The 18,264-nt window shown below is 51.1% G+C and overlaps 1 protein-coding gene across 1 annotated transcript; it reads right to left on the bottom strand.

Moving 5' to 3' along the window:
* Window positions 1–13,524: 13,524 nt before the first annotated feature.
* LOC144948373 (carbohydrate sulfotransferase 4-like) lies at window positions 13,525–14,733 on the bottom strand. Its single transcript, XM_078877799.1, has one exon. It carries the CDS (start codon window positions 14,731–14,733, stop codon window positions 13,525–13,527), a length of 1,209 nt encoding a protein of 402 aa, XP_078733925.1.
* Between the last annotated feature and the right edge of the window lie 3,531 nt (window positions 14,734–18,264).

The following is an 18,264-nucleotide window of genomic DNA, read 5'->3' as shown; positions in this document are numbered from 1 at the left end:
ACTTGATACAGCAAATCTAGCTGTGACGGTCCCACCAGATGACGGAGACTTGTATTGCCTCCGAAACGTCGTGATTTTTATTATTTTATTTCTATTATTACTTTTATTAATTTTAATTTCATTTTTACCTACGTGACTTTACTGAAAAAACTAAGAGTAAGCACAGTAGACTCAACGGCCCAAAAAAAAAACCCCGACGTCACGCGGTCAGCAACAAACAGCACTAGGAACGTTTGTTAATACGTTAAGAGATGTAGCAGGTTTCGTTTTTTTTTCTTCTCTTGAATTTCGCAAGGTTACAATTGTTGCGAGAGCTTGGGAGAGAGACCCGTTCATGGCAGGAGATTCCACACTGAAGGCTGATAGAAAGAAGGTTATGTGATCTGGAGCGTGGTGAGTGGGTGGATTAGTGAGTGGCTGAGAATGAGTTTTGTGAGTGAGTGGATGCACATGTAAGTGAGTTGTTGTGCTCTGAAGTGTGGTGCGGGGCCTGTAGTATACGTTATAAATGGGCCCTAAATGTAAAACAACACGTAAATATTAAAACACATTTTTTAATTGCATAGTAAAGTAATTGTATTTTTTTTCATTCGCTATACAGCCAGATAACATATCCTTAAACACACAGTCGCTCATGAAAGTTTAAGGCAGTATAGTACTATAGTAATAGAGCAAGTGCAGAATCACTGAACCGGAATTGATAGCTTGAAAGCATTTAGCGCGGGGCCCTTGAAAGTGCGGGGCCCGTAGCATTATGTAGCTACTTGTGCTACTAGGATCATCCGGCACTGGTATCGAGGGGCCCACCACTCCTTATCTTCCGGGATTAGATCACACGGTTACTGCCACGTGGCTTTATAATTTGTAAAACACCCCAACCAGATGGGCGGCGAAATAGCAAGGGAGTTGACAGTACAACAAGTAGGATCGTCAACCCAACTACGTCTGCAACAGAAAAAAATAACAATCTACCGTGTATACACTATGAAACCTCCTTTAACAGTGGCAAAATATAGTAATAGGTTTTTACCCTTTCAACTGGTACAAAACTGACACGTTGATACAAGGCATCATGTTTGCAATAACCACAACACAAGCAGTCAAAATGGCGTCATCTGGTCCAACACCAATGGAGACTAGGCTCTAAGAAAAGCTGTCTCGGGTGTGGACCAATCAACTTCAAGGACAGTGCATATCATTATCATCTTCAGAGTTGTTTCTTTTTGTTTGCATTTTGACTGCTTGTGTTGTGGTTATTGCAAACATGATGCCTTGTATAAAGGTGTCAGTTTTGTACCAGTTGAAAGGGTAAAAACCTATTACTAATCTACCGTGTCTTCGTTTGTGTGTCGTTGCCAGTGCTCAGACGAACGCCACAGAGCCCGCTACACCACAGGAGCCAGTCGTGTTTCTGGCTCCGATGACCGCATACCCAGGAGGTTTTATTGGGCGGCTGGGTGCCTCAATGTCCCCCGCAGCAAAGAAGGGACCTGGGTTCGATTCCCGACTCGGGCGTCCTTCTCCATGGAGCTTGTATAATCTCTCCCTGTACTGCATGCGCTTCCTCCGGTTTCCTTCCGTAGATAAACGACATACAACGCGACTGGCATTGGCCAGGCAATCGAATGCTGAAGATAATACGCATGTAAATCACTCCACAGGGATTGCACATGGGAACTTCACCCCCTACCGTGGCAACTCACCCAGCCTCAAGAGAGTCTTGAGTCTCGGTGAGGTTTTCCCCGTGTAAGCGAGCACAATAAACAAACAAATAACAACAAAAGGCATTATATACAACAACGTCGCGTCGTTGGCGCGGTCCCTGGTGAGGCATGAGATGGGGGCCCACGCTTGTCTTACCCCTGTCTTATTTATCCACTCGACTGAACCACCCCCCCCCCCTATCTCTCTCCCCTGCTCTGTAGCTTCCCGCCCGTGCAGTTGCACCGCCTGCACACTTCGACTTCGCTCGATAGCTTCGCCGCCGATGTTTTTTTTTGTCGGCGGGTTTCCCCCGCAACGCAGCATGCCGATCGAGACGGGCAGACGGCTCAATCGGCAGGCCGAGCGGCTTCGTGATGCGGGGAAGCGCAGGGCAGGGCCACCCTCTCTACCCCCTCCTCTCCCCCCCCCAGAGATCTCGTCTCATCCTGCAAGGCGGAGGTCGCTCTGGGGAGAGGCCTTCCGAGCCACGCGCTCCATCACCGAGACAAATGTGGCGTTTGTGAAGGGGGGGGGAGGGGTCGTTTTTCTGCAAGGAGCTCGCTACACGGATGGGGAAACACAGCAACTTTGTTGCCAACTTTCGAGTGAAGTTGTTCGTGCACGATGGCAGCAGCAGTAGCAGGAGTGATTCGCGTTATCTCACCGCAGCCGGTGGTTTTGGAGGATCGCGTGAGAAGCTATTGGACTGAGACGAGCGGTTGGCTTTTGAGTGTTCAGAAATAACTGCACGTGGCAAGCCCTTTTGTCAATGCCGCTGCTGGATGGAGGCTTCTCTGCGCCGTGTCCGGCCACTCGAATTGTTTGTCTGATTCCAGTGCAATTACTATGGGCTTCGCACAAGAGCGATAGTCATTTTACCACGTGGGCGCCGAGTCCAATGAACCGTCATCAATCTCGCTCGAGCCCTGCTTGGCCCCAAGTCAGATTCCGATGTTGGCACCTTTTATCCCAGTTGCGTAATTATTTTCGGTGTATTTTTTTTACTTTGGAAAATTTGGACCGTGGATGCCGTCACGCGATCTTTAACGTCCACTGTTAAGCAAACGGCGCGCATGCGCAACGAGTGTCGAAAGATCTTCCGCTGGACCGTGTCGCCACCCCACATACAAACGTAATGCATTAACGTCACATATTGACCATTTTCATTACATTACAAAAACAAAAATTCTCCCGGTGAAGCCAAGCAAAGCCCCTTCACCAGATCCATCACGGGTATTTGATCTGCGGTTCGCTTGACTCACGTCCACAGCGGAGTCTCGGGTCAAATCGTCGCCGTCTGCGCGTGTGTGGTGTGACGCCAGGGCGCTACGCTCTGTGGCACCAGCTGACGTGCCGCCGAGCGAATGTTGTGAAACTGAATGCGTCAAAAGCCTCCCCCGTCCAGTTCCCGCGTCACGTGCCGCTCCTAGGGCCCTGGGCAGGCACTAGACCCCCACGTAAGGCGAAGCTGCCACACGGCCCTCGATGGCTCCATACGAATGCACGTTTATAATGCCATCGTGTTTGAGGCTGTGTCTGCATTATATTTACTATGGCATATTAAAAAAAAATTTTTTAGAGATACGGCGTGGTATGTGATGATAATCGATATTTAACTTCATTTTTATTTTGTAACTTTTTTTAATATATCATTTTTATATTGCCGTTATGATTTGCTCGCTACTTTTTTTTTATTTCGCTTATCTGTTATTATTTACTATTGATGTATTCTACTGTCGGAGAAGCGGTGGTGTAGCTTTTGTTGATGAAAACTCAATTTAAAAGCTTCTTGGCTCGCAGGGTACTTCAAAATAAACTATACAACCGCACCATCCTCGCCATTCGCTCCTACCTTAAAACGGAAACCGCGTTGACGTTTCGGGCAATGGCCCTTCTTCAGAGCAGACAGGGAAGCTACTTGAACAAATAGAAGTATGAAAAAGAAGAATACATTTCACCCTTTCTGGCAATAAATGTTCAAAAACCAAATAGAAACCTTTGGTAAGGAATCGAGTCTACATTAATTGCACGTACTTGTGGTGAACATGCAAACAAAACATGCTCTTTCAATTGATTGGCCTCCACCAGAGACATCCTTCTTCATGGCCTAATCTCACCAGTGTCAGACCAAAACACGCCAAAAGGCGACGAGTAGAAAGACAATGCACGTATCAGAGCATTTGTAATGAGACGACATCCGAGACACAAATCGTACAGAATTTCTTGTTTATTTCTCGACTTAAGTACAGGGTTACGGAGTAACATAAGCGCCGGGTTACTTCGAGCTTAGCCACCCATACAGCCACATCGGCGACGTACACTACATAGCTGACTGACGATATAGCGACTACAACGACGATGAAGACTGTATAGCCGGCTGGCTATGCAGCGACGACAACAACGAAGATGGCAGCGATGGCAGCGACGACAGCCAGGACCCGAACCCCCACGACAGCCCCGACCCCCGTTTGCCTCTCCCTTACATCCCTCCAGCGTGGCCAAGCCCCGCCCCTTGCCACGCCCCACTTCTGGAACTCTCTCAGCTGGTTCCAGGAGCTTCCAGATTGATCCCCGCCTTGACCCTTAGCCCAGTTATGCCCCCCTTGTGGTTGCTGATATGTGTGCCGTTCTATAACGCACCCATACCCGTGTTTAGCCCCCATGGTCAACAGATGGCACCCTGTCGCTACACATTTGTAATGCGGGCGTAAGCGACCTTCCGGAGGTGACGTCACGGGGGGTGGAGTCATGTGACGTGGGGGGATTGAATGCGGCCCCTGCTACATTTCAAAGATTGATGGAGCTCGTTTTGACGGGGTTGCAGTGGGAGACATGTCTTATATATTTGGACGATATCATTGTCTTCAGCCGCACATTCGATGAACATTTGACGCGGCTGGAGACAGTGTTTACGAGGATGCGTTCTGCCAAATTGAAATTCAAACCAAAGAAATGTCACCTACTGCAACGGTCCGTCCGCTATTTGGGGCACATTGTGAGCGCTGAGGGAGTGTCCACGGATCCGGAAAAGACGGCGTGCGTCCGGGATTGGCCGACTCCGGCCACCGTGGGGGATGTTCGGCGGTTTTTGGGATTTGCCTCGTATTACCGAAGATTCGTGCCGGGTTTTGCGACGATTGCGAGGCCCTTGCATCTCCTTACGGGTAAAGGACGGAAGTTTGTTTGGGGACAGCCGGAGGAGGCGGCCTTTCGGAGTCTGCGTGATCTATTGGCCACGGCCCCAACATTGGATTATCCCGATTTCGATCACCCATTCATTCTTGATACGGACGCGAGTGACACAGGTATTGGGGCAGTGTTATCACAGTCTAAAGGGGGTGTAGAGCGTGTCGTGGCGTATGGTAGCCGAGTCTTGTCTCCTGCGGAAACCCGCTACTGTGTCACTCGCAGAGAACTATTGGCGGTTGTTTTTTTCCTACGGCAATTTCGACCATACCTCTACGGTCGTTCTTTTATTGTGCGTACGGATCATGCGGCCTTGCAATATGCCCTTAAAATTGACCAGCCATCCGGACAGTTGGCACGTTGGTTGGACACGCTACAGGAATTTTCCTTCCAAATTCAACATCGGAAGGGTGTGCGCCATGCGAACGCTGACGCACTTTCCAGATTACCGCGGCGCGGCCCTTGTAAATGTGAGTCGGGGACGCATAGGTGTTCGCCGATTCCAAACCCCCCTCAGCCGCTCACGCTGGCCGTCGAGAAGTCGGACACTCCGATGGAACCGGGACCGGCTGACGGGGTTTTGAATCTGCCGCGGTCTGTCTGGATCCGGGAACAGATGATGGATGAGTCATTGGTGTCCTTGCGGAAGCGGTCTGCTAAGGACAATGGGAGTCCGAGTACGGCTGTGGGGCCGCAAACCGCTCTCCGAGATGGTCTGCTTATGTGGCGGGAGGGGTTCCAGGAACGTTGGCGCCTGGTGGTACCAACGTCCTTGCGGTTCGAGTTGATTAGAACCCTCCATTGTGACACTCTCTTACATTTAGGGGTGCAGAAGACCTTGTTGACGTTGCAACGTCATTATTTTTGGCACGGCATGGCGACAGATGTCGTAGGGCACGTGCGCGCGTGCCCTGCGTGTGCACAACGTAAGCCGCCGAAACATCCTTACGTGCCACCTCTCCAGTCGATTCAGGTGTCTCGAGTCAATGAATTGGTGGCACTGGACATATTGGGACCTTTTCCACCATCGGCGAGGGGTAATAAATATTTGCTGGTAGGGGTTGAGTACCTCTCCCGTTGGCCGATGGCCTGGCCGTTGCCCGATCAGTCGGCCGCGGCCATTACCGACGCCTTTTTGTTTGGGTATATTATGGATAAGGGGGCGCCTGAGAGACTCCTCACGGACCAGGGCAGGAATTTCTCTTCTAAATTATTGGCGGAAGTGTGCGCGGGCCTTGGGACTAAGAAAGTACGGACATCCCCATACCATCCGCAGACGGATGGTATGGTTGAACGGCTGAACAGGACATTGTCTGCCATGCTTTGCCATACCGTGAGTGAACAACAATCAGATTGGGATCTGCACATCCCCGGGGTGCTTTCGGCGTACAGGATGACGCCTCATGCGGCTACAGGATATTCGCCGTTTTACCTTATGTATGGTCGGGAAAACGTGCCGCCGGTGGATGTGCAATTGGGAACTGGGGTGAAGGGACCTCGGAAACCACTTCCTGAATACATCCAGGACACGGTTCGCCGAGTCACGGAGGCGCGGGAGAATGCCCGCGTGGCTACGGCCAAAGCCCAGGCCCGGAACGAGCGATATGCGCGACGGTCTGAGGGGGAGTGCCCTTGGAAGGTTGGGGACCTAGCCTGGCTTCATTGTCCACAGGTACGTCCGGGGACCTCGCCGAAATTGCACAAACCCTGGCATGGTCCCGTACGCCTCATTGCGGTTCCCAACCCACAGACAGCACGCGTCCAGATTGGGTCTCGTCGCTGGGTTGTGCATACGTCGCGCTTGAAACCATATGTTGCTCCCTTACATGATGCGTCATCCCCCAATATTGCCTTGCCGGGGTCTGTTGCTGCTGACTCTCCCCTGCCTGCGTCCATTGATCTCGCTAGAGCGCCTGTCGTACCTGTTCCAGACAGGCCGGCCGTGACATTGCGGGGGACGAGGGGCCCTGCTCGGAGGACGCCTGCCAGGTCTGCGGGACCTTCGAGCCCTGCAGCCCTTCCGACCCAGCTGCGGGCACGGTCACAGGACAAGCCCAAGACTAACTCTTTAGAGACACGGGACGGCGGTGGACTTCCAGCTGCGACAGGGGGATTACCCCCTGTCGTTCCTCGACTTTCATCGCGTTCCCGTTCTGCGAGTGGGCCGCCGACCGTCCGGGACGGGCCGGCGACCCGCACACGTTCCAAATCGCTTACGTTTCGTTGATTGTTGCTGTCTTGTTATTTTTTTCTTACAGTTGTATTTATTGCATGCTTTTGTACGATCGTTGATGTTGATTGCGTTGTTGTTGTTCTTGCTGTTACATTATATGCTTAGTGTCCTTTAGGGGGGGAAGCTCGGTTCGCCGCATTACGATTTGCTATTGGTCAGCCGAGGTCGGCTGGGATTTTTCTACGGGGGAGGGTGGTGTAATGCGGGCGTAAGCGACCTTCCGGAGGTGACGTCACGGGGGGTGGAGTCATGTGACGTGGGGGTAAGGTTCGGGGCTTTAAGCGGGTAAACCGGAAGGGGAAGGTAGTCGGGGTGTGAGCGGAAAAGAGTGAGGCCACGCGGGCAAGTGTGGAGAGGGGGGGCGCCGACGGCGATCGGGAGCCAACCCCGAAGATAAGAGGAAGCTGCGGAGTGGTGTGCAGCTGGGGAGGAGACAGCCAGGAGGGCTGCGTGTTAGAGGCAGCGGTGTGGCTGCCAGGAGGAGCTGCGGAGAGAGAGAGAGAGGGGGCTGCTTGTTAGAGGCAGCGGTGTGGCTGCCAGGAGGAGCTGCGGAGAGAGAGAGAGAGAGAGCAAGAAGCTGTGAGAGCTGCGGAGGGAGAAGAGCAGCAGAGAGTACAGCCAAGGGGGGCTGTGTGAGAGAAACAGCAGCGGAGCTGCTGTTGTGGATCGGGCCGACATTGGAGTCAGCACCGTGGAGAAGCTACAGAGTAAAGACAGCCGTGTGGGTGTACAGCACGAACCGAATAATAAAGGACACTGAGCCAGACATCGTGGTCCAGTCGTTTATTACACATTTATAGCTCGGGTTGAGCAGCTATATCATGGGGACCTTCATACTTTGTTACTGGCAAAAAGGTGCCCAGGATAGAGAAGTTTGCTGTTTTTAGCTGTAGATTGGACTGTGGGCCTCTAAGACGAGTAGAGATCAAAGTTGGCAGGTGAACAGGATCAGTAGACATTACGTCGCAAATTGACCCTTGAGAAATTGAAAGCGACTTGAACAAACAGATTAAAATTAAAATTTGAATTATCATGTATCTTGAGCGCTTAATAGTTTACAGATATTTGTCAACCCCTCCTGGATGAAGGCCTATCCATACTGTGTCACTGGGTCGATTTGTTTGACCATATTTGACCACACTGGTCACGTTGGTGGAGGGGTGCGGGGGGGGGGGGTGCCCCGGGATTTTTTCAGATGCCACTCGCCGCTGATTGTGTGCCCTGGCCAGGAATTCAACTCAGGTGATAGGGTTCCTAGTCCGATGCAGGTATAAAGGGCCATCCATAAATGACGTCACGCGATTTTGGACAATTTTTGACCCCCCCCCTCTCGTCACACGGCGTCACAAAAAGTCAACCCCCCCCTCAAATATTACGTCAAAAATAAAACATGCTTCAAATCGCTTTCAACTATTGTCATTGTAGTGCGTATTTAACGTGGCGTTGCACTCTGATGTTGTAGGAGAAAACATTTATTAAAACGTCAATTTAATTCAGTAGAACGTGTTGTCTATATTTATTTAAAGTTGCGCATTTTGATGTGACGTCACATTTCTCAACCCCCCCCTTCGTCACACATCGTCACAAATGTCTGACCCCCCCCCTAAGTGCGTGACGTCATTTATGGACGACCCCTAACTGCACCACCGCTGCGCCATAATTCTACACGTGGACAAATGCACGCTCGAATCATGCGTGACTTGAACACTTTTCAAAAAATATTTCATTGAGCCCTTTCATCAGGCAACAGCCAGATTTGTGGAGAAGTCCACCTGTTTTTGTTCCTTATATAGAGGCGTAGATGTGTTGACCGCACTTCTGCGCTCTTGCGCAAAGTGGGGGGGGGGGGGGGATTAATGAGCCAACGTAGATTATGCATTCGCATTACGCGAGCACGAATCAACAGTACATTGATTGCCAAAAACAAATCAAAGCACAAATCAACAGTTGCATTGCATGCCAAAACCAAATCAAATAACACGTGCATTGAAACTGCCCAAGTATTTAAACGATCAAAATACCGTACATTGCGGGAGTAACTGATAAACTAGGCAGATGTTTGGAAAAAACAAAACATCCGAGTCAGATTTGGCACGGTACATAAAATACAGAAATTAATATCTGGTACAAAATATGTATTACCGAAGCAAATGTTATGTTGGGCAAACAGGATGAATGATCAGCACGAGACTAAAATAACATCAGATAAATATTAAATACACGTAGATAGAAAAATAAATAAAAATCACGACGTTTCGATCGCAACACGATTGCTTGTGTTGCGATCGAAACGTCGTAATTAAAAAAAATTATATCTACGTGATTTTACCGAAAAACCCAAAGAGTAGGAATTCCTGCAGTCACGTCAAAAATATTAAATACTCCCAAATACAACTGTCAGCAATAGCAAAACACGTGTGCCAACAAGGACACTTAATTTATTTTGATAATGTTGAAGTTCTGTGCAAAACTAGCTACTACTGGCCAAGACTATTTTAGACAATCTATCGAAATTTAAAGAAATACAAACAATTTGAACCGTTCGGATTACTACCGACTTAGTGCTGCGTGGAAGGAAATCATCAAATAATCCATTGTTTAAATGCATGTCTATACAGAGCACCATACTTCAATAGGGATCACGGTTGGTACGGCTAGTTTAATACACACAATGCACAGGAAGTACAAGATCAAAGAGCTCGCATAATGCGCATACATAATGCACGTTGACTCAGTAATCCCCACTTTACGCATGAGCGCAGAAGTGTGACCACCACATCTACGCCTCTATATGAGGAACGAAACAGGTGGACTTCTCCAAAAATCTGGCTGTCGCCTGATGAAGCTAGTTGTAATTACTGGCGAAACGTCGTACTCAGATTGCAAATGTTGTGGCTTTGCTCTCCAACACACCAGTGTGCTGTACTAGTGTACTACACTATACACTACACTATACACTACACTATACACTATACTATACACTAGTGCTGTACTAGTATACTACACTATACACTACATTATACACTATACTATACACTACACTAGACACTACACTATACACTACACCATACACTACACTATACACTACACTATACACTACACTATACACTACACTACACACGAGTGCTGTACTAGTGACGAATTGGCCACGTTCTGTTAACGTGACAACCCTTACGAGTTGGCTGTGTCGGGTGGTGGCGGGTTTTAACGACACATTTTTATATTTACGCGATCTAACCCAAAAAAAACCCCTCTTTTATGGACCCTGTATATTCACACGAACACTTTCGCTGAGCTGAGCACCAACAAAATAAAAGCTGCACCTTTCCTACTGCAACAAAAAAGGCAGATCACGTTACTGCGAGACGTTTTCTTCTCGCGAAAGCTGTGCGCATCATCACCGAATGAAGCCCGCCTCTCTCTCTCTCTGCATGGCCTGACCCCTCTCCCACCCGCGGTTGCGAGAGACGCGTGGAGTTGATATCAATGCTCGTGCATGCAACGATGCCCCAGCAGCGATGTATTTTGCGTGCGCTGCGTCTCCACCGCCCCTCCCGGCGTTAGGGCTGAGGTTCGGCAGGATAACCCAGAGCTCGACGTCGGGGGTGAACAGACGCGACTCACTGCAAAGGTTCAAATCTAGAATCACTGCAAGAGCTGAACCACCTGGGTTCGACGCCTGACTCGGGCGCTTGCCCCGCGGAGGTGTTATGTTTCTCCCACCTGTGTTTGCACGGGTTTCCTCCAACAGGTAAAATAATAACGCGGTGCAATGTGACTGGCACTGTCCCCAATGAAGCAAAATACACGGAGATGGGTGAACACCCAGGCGTGACCTGGTGCAGCCTTCTGCTGCTATGCCCCCTCTCCGTACGCCTCCACCCCCCCGGCCGTATTGTTGTACTGAACGTCTATGCTCCCCACTTCACCAACCCTATCGTACCGGCATGGTGGCTTCGTAATGGGCTCTCATCCAGCAGTGGATAACACAGCAGGGATGTACTAACAATCGCGTTAACCGTGACTCGTTAACCAGGACAGGACACAGAGACCACAATCTATACAACTATTAACTTATACATATAAAAAAGTCAATGTTTTTCAAACTTTATTTTATTGGACAGAGAACAATCAAACGCTGATGACGCATTCAATGTCAAACACCGATCGCGAGTTTGCTTGTGTACACAGAACACGTGAATCTAGGGCAGCTGCAGTACAGTGAGTGGTTAGTGAGCTGTGCTACAGAGTTCAATGCCAATGCCGAGTCTCTGAACCCGTTCTAGTACTTCCCTAAGGTGCGGTGTGTGTAAGCGTCGCCATTCGGGATACAAAGGCGGCCGGGCGTGGTGCTGGCCACCCACCCCCTCGTGTCCCGTGCTGACACTCACAGCACCAACAGCACGTGATGAGTTAATGATGACGTCACCCTGCTGCTGCTCTATATAAGAACGGGAGACACAGCAGAGCCTCACCATTCTGGCGAATTGCCCGATGATGCTGGATGCAATTACCAGCGAAACGTCGTACTCAAAAATTGTAAATGTTGTGGTTTCACGCTTCAACACACCGGTGGGCTAAAGCAGTGAACTATTTGTCTTTTGTCAACGTGACACTTTTTTACTGATTGTCCGTGTCGGGTGGTGGAGGGTTACGACACATTTATAAATAACGCGATCTAAACCCAAAAACGTTGATTATGAGCACTTGTCCCGAAAAGTCTGTTGAGGCTATTCGAGGGTTTGTTTATCTTTGTTCTCACAGAGGATGCTTCATAACAAATATCTGCCAGTTCACCAGCATTGTCAAGCAGGCCTGACTGCTGATGAGACACTGCGTGTCAAAACCAGTCCGGAGTTTGCTTGTGTTAAACCAATAGCAGCCGTACTCTTTGGCTCTTTCAGTAAAGTCACGTAGGTATAAAATACAACGAATTGCGACGTTTCGGGCGCAACACAAGCGTCCATCATCAGGACCGTCATCAGACGGGCGCTTGTGTTGCGCCCGAAACGTCGTGATTTATTTTACTTTTCTACCTACGTGACTTTACCGAAAGAGCCAAAGAGTATGGAATCCTGCAGTCACGAAAGTTTCAAATCAAGATTCAATAGCAGCCGATTAGATGCACTCACAGAGAGCCGTGTGGCTGATGGAATGTACATATTACATATAATATATATTAAAGTGGGGAGCGGTAGTGTAGCGGTAAGCATGCTGCGCTACGAACCTGCCGACCAGGGTTCGATTCGCGCTCACGGTCAACACAAGTGAACCGGTCCGGGGCCTCCCCTAGGTCGACTCAGCCTCAAATGAGTACCTGGTGTGCGGTGTGCGGTGTGTAGTAAACATCGCCACTAGAGCGACAAAGGCGGTCGGGCGTGGTGCTGGCCACCCACCCCCTTGTGTGCCGTGCCGGCCTTCATAGGTGCTCGCTAACAGCACTTGCTCCAACAGTCTGTTAAGGCTATACGGGGGACCTTTGTCTTTGTACATAACATATATATGTTTTACGTGGATCGACAAACATGGGAAGGATGCGTGGTGTCTGCTTTGTTATTATAATTAAACAAATTTTGGTTCAAATCAAATACAGGGCTTCTTAAAAACGGCGCCCTGTGCCCTGTCCAAGTAACGAGAGCAGAGTGCCGAGAAGGCGTGGAGAGATGCAATTCTTAGAATTACAACGAGAGACACACGGAGAAAGGAGGAGCTCGTGCATGGGAGGACACGCGGCAGGTCAATGACCACGTCCAGACTGTTGAGGAAATTAAGTTTGGCTTGGGCAGGACGCGTCGCGGCTTGATGGGACGACATCTGATGGCGAGCGAGAATAACGGAATGGCAGCCCAAGGCGGGAGGAGGGAGAGGGGGGGGGGGCGCTGCGTGCCTCCGACGACGACCACCGCGGAGATGGGGCCGTGAGATCGGCTCGTGCGCGCGGAGTGAGATGGGTTGCGAGTAAGAGAGAGATATGGCGACGGCGTGGGAAGGCCGTTGTCAAGCGGTGGAGAGAACATGCATGTTGATGACGAAGATGATGATGATAATGATGATGATTAAGATCACAAACATTATCATAGGCCATCAATCACCATCATTACAATCATCTAACGGTAGTTCCATTATTCAGCAATGAACAGGCAAGGTTCAATGGCGATGACGACAAGAATGATGATCAAATTATTTCGATGATCATTATTACTTATGATGATATTCGTGTTAACGATGACAACGACGTTGTCGAGACAACAATTTCTTACGCGGACATTTTTGTTCTTTTGATGACGATAATAAAAATGTCACGTGATGACGACGTTCTTTACGCTCAGAACGACGACAACGACGACGGACACCGTGAGCCCCCATCGCCTCGCTACGCGCCTCCGTCTCTGCCGCGTCGCTCAGTAGAAGGCATCGATGCTCGCGTTGCGGAGTTCCCTCTCGCTGGCGAACTCTCGGTATCGGAACCTCTGCATGGCGCCGCGGCACGCGCGCTGCGTGGAGCGCGCGTCCTCGAAGCTCACGCTCCACCGCCACTTGCGCGCCACGGCGAGCGAGCGCAACCTCTCCACCTCGAACCCTCCGGGCCCCTCCCTCTGACCCTGGGTCATGTCCCGCACCCAGGACAGCACGGCGGCGGGCAGCTCAATGTCAGCGAAGCGGAACATGTCTCGCGTCGTCTCCTCGGGCCTGCTCACCAGGTCCTCGTAGCGCACCGCCATGTAGGCGTCTCTCAGCACGTCGCTCCCTCCCTCCCCTCCTCGTCGACCGCCCACGCTGCTCGCCGCGTCCTCCTCCGCGACGCCGGCCCCGATGTCGTCCATGCCGCGGCAGATCATATTCATTACCTCGACGGCGTCCGACTGCTGGTCGACTTTGGCGCGGCCCAGCACCATTTGGTCGTCACCCGCCAGGGAGTAGCCATTGAGCTTGCGTCGCGACGACAGGACCGCGCGCGGGTCCCTGACGAGGTGGATGATCTTGAGACGCACCGCCGGGTCCGCGACGAGGGGACGGAGAGAGCTGATGTCGAAGAAGCGAACGCTCTTGATCACCATGTGCCTCCGCTGCTCGCACGCGCGGCCGATCCCCTCGAAGGGGGCGCTCCCGCACGATTGCCAGCACGGGATGCCCGCGCTGGTGTTGGCCGCCGCGGCCGCCTCGGCCGGACACGCGGGGACAGTGCAGAGCGCCGCGCTGGTGTGGAACATGAAGAGCGAGTTGAGTCGGCGGGGGTTGTCGATGTAGAACTGGAAGGCCGTCTCGTCGCAGGCGGACAGCGAGCGCAGCAGGTCCCGCGTGGCGCCTCGCAGCGCCGACTCACGAGATTGGGACAACTTGGTCCAAATGTGCTTCATGGGCTCCATCAGATAGAAGACGCCAGGGTGCTGGTTGAAGAGCTGGCCCAGGAAGGACGACCCAGACCGCCAGCTGGACAGGATGAGGGTGTTGGTGCGAGGCGGAGGTTGCGCCGTTGCGTCACTGACATCCACCGCCTGCCAGGGCCAGCCAGACAGCTGGCCCGGCTTGTGGAAGAACACAGACACGATGCCGGTCAGAGCCAGAGCGAGCGTCCACAGGAACAGTCGATGGGTATATGGACGCGCCATGGCGATAGCGAGCTACAGATTCTGAGCTCTTTCCTGAATTCTCAACTGAAATCTCCCCCTGGAATGTCGACTGAACTCTGCACTCAACTGTCCCCTGGATTCTCGTCTGAGCTCTTACCCGAACGCTCTACTGCGTTCTCTCCTGAAATATACACTGACTTCTGTAGTGAGCGCTTTAATAAACTCTCTATTGGTCGCTCCCGGACTCTTTCTCTCTCTCTCTCTATGTCCACTTCCTTTGGACTGCACTCTCTCCTGAACTCTCTGTCGCTCTCTCTAGAACACTCTATTATGCACGTACAAATCTCTCTCTCTTTCGCTATGTTTCTCTCGCCTAGGCGGGGTTGCTGGCTCTTTTGCGCCGTTCTGGCCTTTATAGGAGCTCGCGAACAGCATTTACCCCAAAATTCCTTACAAGGCAATACTGGGGGCATCATTGTCTCTGTCGGCCCCCAGAAAAAAAACTGTTTAATCCTCCAAACCCATTCTCTGAACGGGTCACGACGGATCATGTTTGAGGAAGCTACTCTCCTGGAACAATCCATTCTGAATGTTTTTTTCACTTCTTTAATCTAAAAACTAAAGATCATGAGGGACGTGCGTTATGTACTGGCGGTTAGATGGAAAACGATTACATATGTTGGCCGTGTTTGGCTTCCAGATTATTACAAATCATCAGATGTGCAGCAACAAAAGGAGACGAGGAAGGCGATCATTGGGCAATTATTGTTGAAATGTTGACGTGAATTTCTGTCCAGTTTTTGTTTAAAGCTTGAGAAGAGTCCAAATTGGTGATTGGAATCACGCTGTCCAGCCAGCCCATGCAGTGTGCCTATATCATCTTAGTCGAGCTGTCCACTCGGTTACAAGCAAACTGTGGGTGCTAAAACGAGGGCGATATACGGCGGTTCCGCGGAAACACACGCACCTCGCAGAATCAAGAGCCTAGCTTTGATCCATGCCTCGGGCGCATTTACGTGCGGAGTTTGTATGTTTTCCACCCTCTCCCGAGTTCTGCCTGGGTTTCCTCCGGGTTCTCGGTTTCCTCCCAGATATAAACCGCACACTAATGTAACCGGCGTTGACCAAAAACGTCCCAATACTAAACAATCCCCCTGCAAATGACTCAATATGGATCACACAGCAGCAGCAGCAGCATGAGCAGCAACATCGCACCCCCCCCCCCTTGCGAAAACTGAGCAGGACCCTCCTTAAAGATATCTCTTGAGACTCGTCGAAGCTTTCCTGGGTAAAGAATCGCAATGATTAAAAAAAAAATGTTACAACAAAAATTGCATCATAATCGGTAATCGTATGTGAGCCTTCCACACTCGGTGGGTCGTGGTTTATCGCTCTGGACTTGAGATCTCACAGTTCAATTCCAGCTCCCCGCAGCGGCAGTGGAAACATTGGGGCGAGTTTTTCAGATTCTCTCTCCAGCCCGCATGTGTTCAACACATGTTCACGCCCGGTGGGGGGTTAAGTGTGTTGCACGCAGTGGAAGAGTAGGCCAATTACCCGATTGCCGATCCTGAATTTTAGTTATTGGTAATTGATCCTGGAAACGGCTACCGGTTTACCGACTATGAGTTAGCCACCCTCATGCACACGACGAAACAAATACAAAGACACCCCGTATATCGTCAACACACTGTTGGGGCAAGTGCTGTTAGCGAGTAGCACCTATGAACGAATTTCTTTAGTACTGCTTTTTGTGTTGAATCTGTTGGCTATGTATGGTGCGAAAGAAGTCAAATATGCATACATGAAGGCCATCACAGTACGCGAGGGGGTGGGCGGCCAGAACCACGCCCAACCGCCTTTGTCTCCCCAGTGACGATGCTGACACACCGCACCAGGCACCCATTTGAGGCTGAGACGACCTACACACGCACCTGCACCCGCATGGCACACTCTAACACGTGTGTGCTCATAGTCCTGACGCACAGCTGAATATTATTGAAAAGATGCAGTTTTAATTTTCATTCCCAGAAGCATGATAATCGTTAGAAACTGAATATTGAATGAAGGAGCTAAATATTCAGTTCCTGAAAAAGTTCCCGGCACGTGGGGTAAAACGTCGGACATGGTGACGCAACAAAGACAAAGATCCCCCGTATAGCCTTAACAGACTGTAGGGGCAAGTGCTGTTAGCGAACACCTTTCAAGGCCGGAACGGCACACGAGGGGGGGGGGGTGGCAAAAACCACGCCCGGCCGCCTTTGTCTCCCCAGTGGTGATATTTACACATCGCACCAGGTACACTCATTTGAGGCTGAGCCGACCTAGGGGACGCCCAGGACCGGTTCAGATAATCGTCACTGGTGTTGGCCGTGAGAGGGGGAATCGAACCTTGGCTGGCTGAGTTCGTAGCCCAGCGCGCTAACCGCTGCACCACCGCTCCCCCACGTTGCCGCAACAACGCGCAATGCGACCCACACGAGACACGCACGAGTCGCGTGCTCTCATTGGCTAAACCTTCCGTCCGCTCGCAATCCACTCTCCATCCATTATACCGACCCCATCTATTTGCATCCATTAGTCTGCAATCCAGCAATCCACTTTACATCCAATCCTCGCCCCAAGTCACACGCCCATTGATGATCACATCCGGCCTACCTACCAGCCCCGTGGGTCAGTCGTGCTCTCAATTAATTAATTAAATAGTTAATTAATCTATTAATCGATCCATCTCCTCATCCATCCGTTCCTCCATTCGCAAGCCCTGCCACTCGCCCATCCATCCGTACCGCAATGCCTCCTACCCTCTATATCCACATCAAATATCCATTCATCTCCATCTATCAGCTCCATCTATTTTTCCCCATCACTTTTGTTATTTCTAAGCGGAGCCATAAATATTCATTATCGCAACACGCCAGAGATATGCTCGCGTGTGTCTCTCGTTCCCTCTTCCCTCCCCCCCCAATCCCGCTCCCCTCTCCAAAGTGCGTCCCTTTGGTGGGGTAAGAGGCGGCCGAGAGCGAGCGAGCGAGTGACCCCTCTTTTGGAAATGCCTCGCGTTTTGCCGAGTAGGGGGGGGGGGGGCCCGTTCGGTTATTGGTATTCGTTCGCGGTCGCCAATGGCCGGGCAAGGCTTATTACTGCCAGGGCGTGCGACGCTTTGTCAACAGCAATCAACAACAGCATATCTGCGATGAAAAGGCGAGGCAATCTCGGTGAAGCCAAATTGTTGTTGTGGTGCAGCGGGACAAACATTGGCAATTATTTTTAATGATAGCGGGTGACACCGTCGCGCCCCCAGCAGCAGCAGCACGCGAAATTCAAGAATTAATTTTGAATCCGGGGGCTGGGGGGGGGGCTGGGGGGGGGGGGGGGCTGGGGGGGGGAGCTGGGGGGCTCTTCTTCAGGAAACGCCGCGCTTCTGCGGATATCCAACTCAGTTTGAGAGACCGACCGCGGCCAGGCAGACGGGTAGACCCTGTAGATCCTAGGGTCGTGGGGTGGAGCAGCCGGCAGCGGCGGCTTCTGACTCATCACACCGCTGCACCACCGGTTGGAGAGGAGAGG

Source organism: Lampetra fluviatilis, chromosome 49 (assembly GCF_964198595.1).
Source record: "Lampetra fluviatilis chromosome 49, kcLamFluv1.1, whole genome shotgun sequence".
NCBI lineage: Eukaryota > Metazoa > Chordata > Hyperoartia > Petromyzontiformes > Petromyzontidae > Lampetra > Lampetra fluviatilis.
The sequence above is the reverse complement of the archived record's forward strand: the minus strand, read 5'-3'. Positions and strand labels throughout refer to the sequence as shown.

What these genes read in the sequence shown, in the direction of transcription:
- LOC144948373 (XM_078877799.1), bottom strand. Translation starts at nt 14,733, where the DNA reads ATGGCGCGTCCATATACCCATCGACTGTTCCTGTGGACGCTCGCTCTG.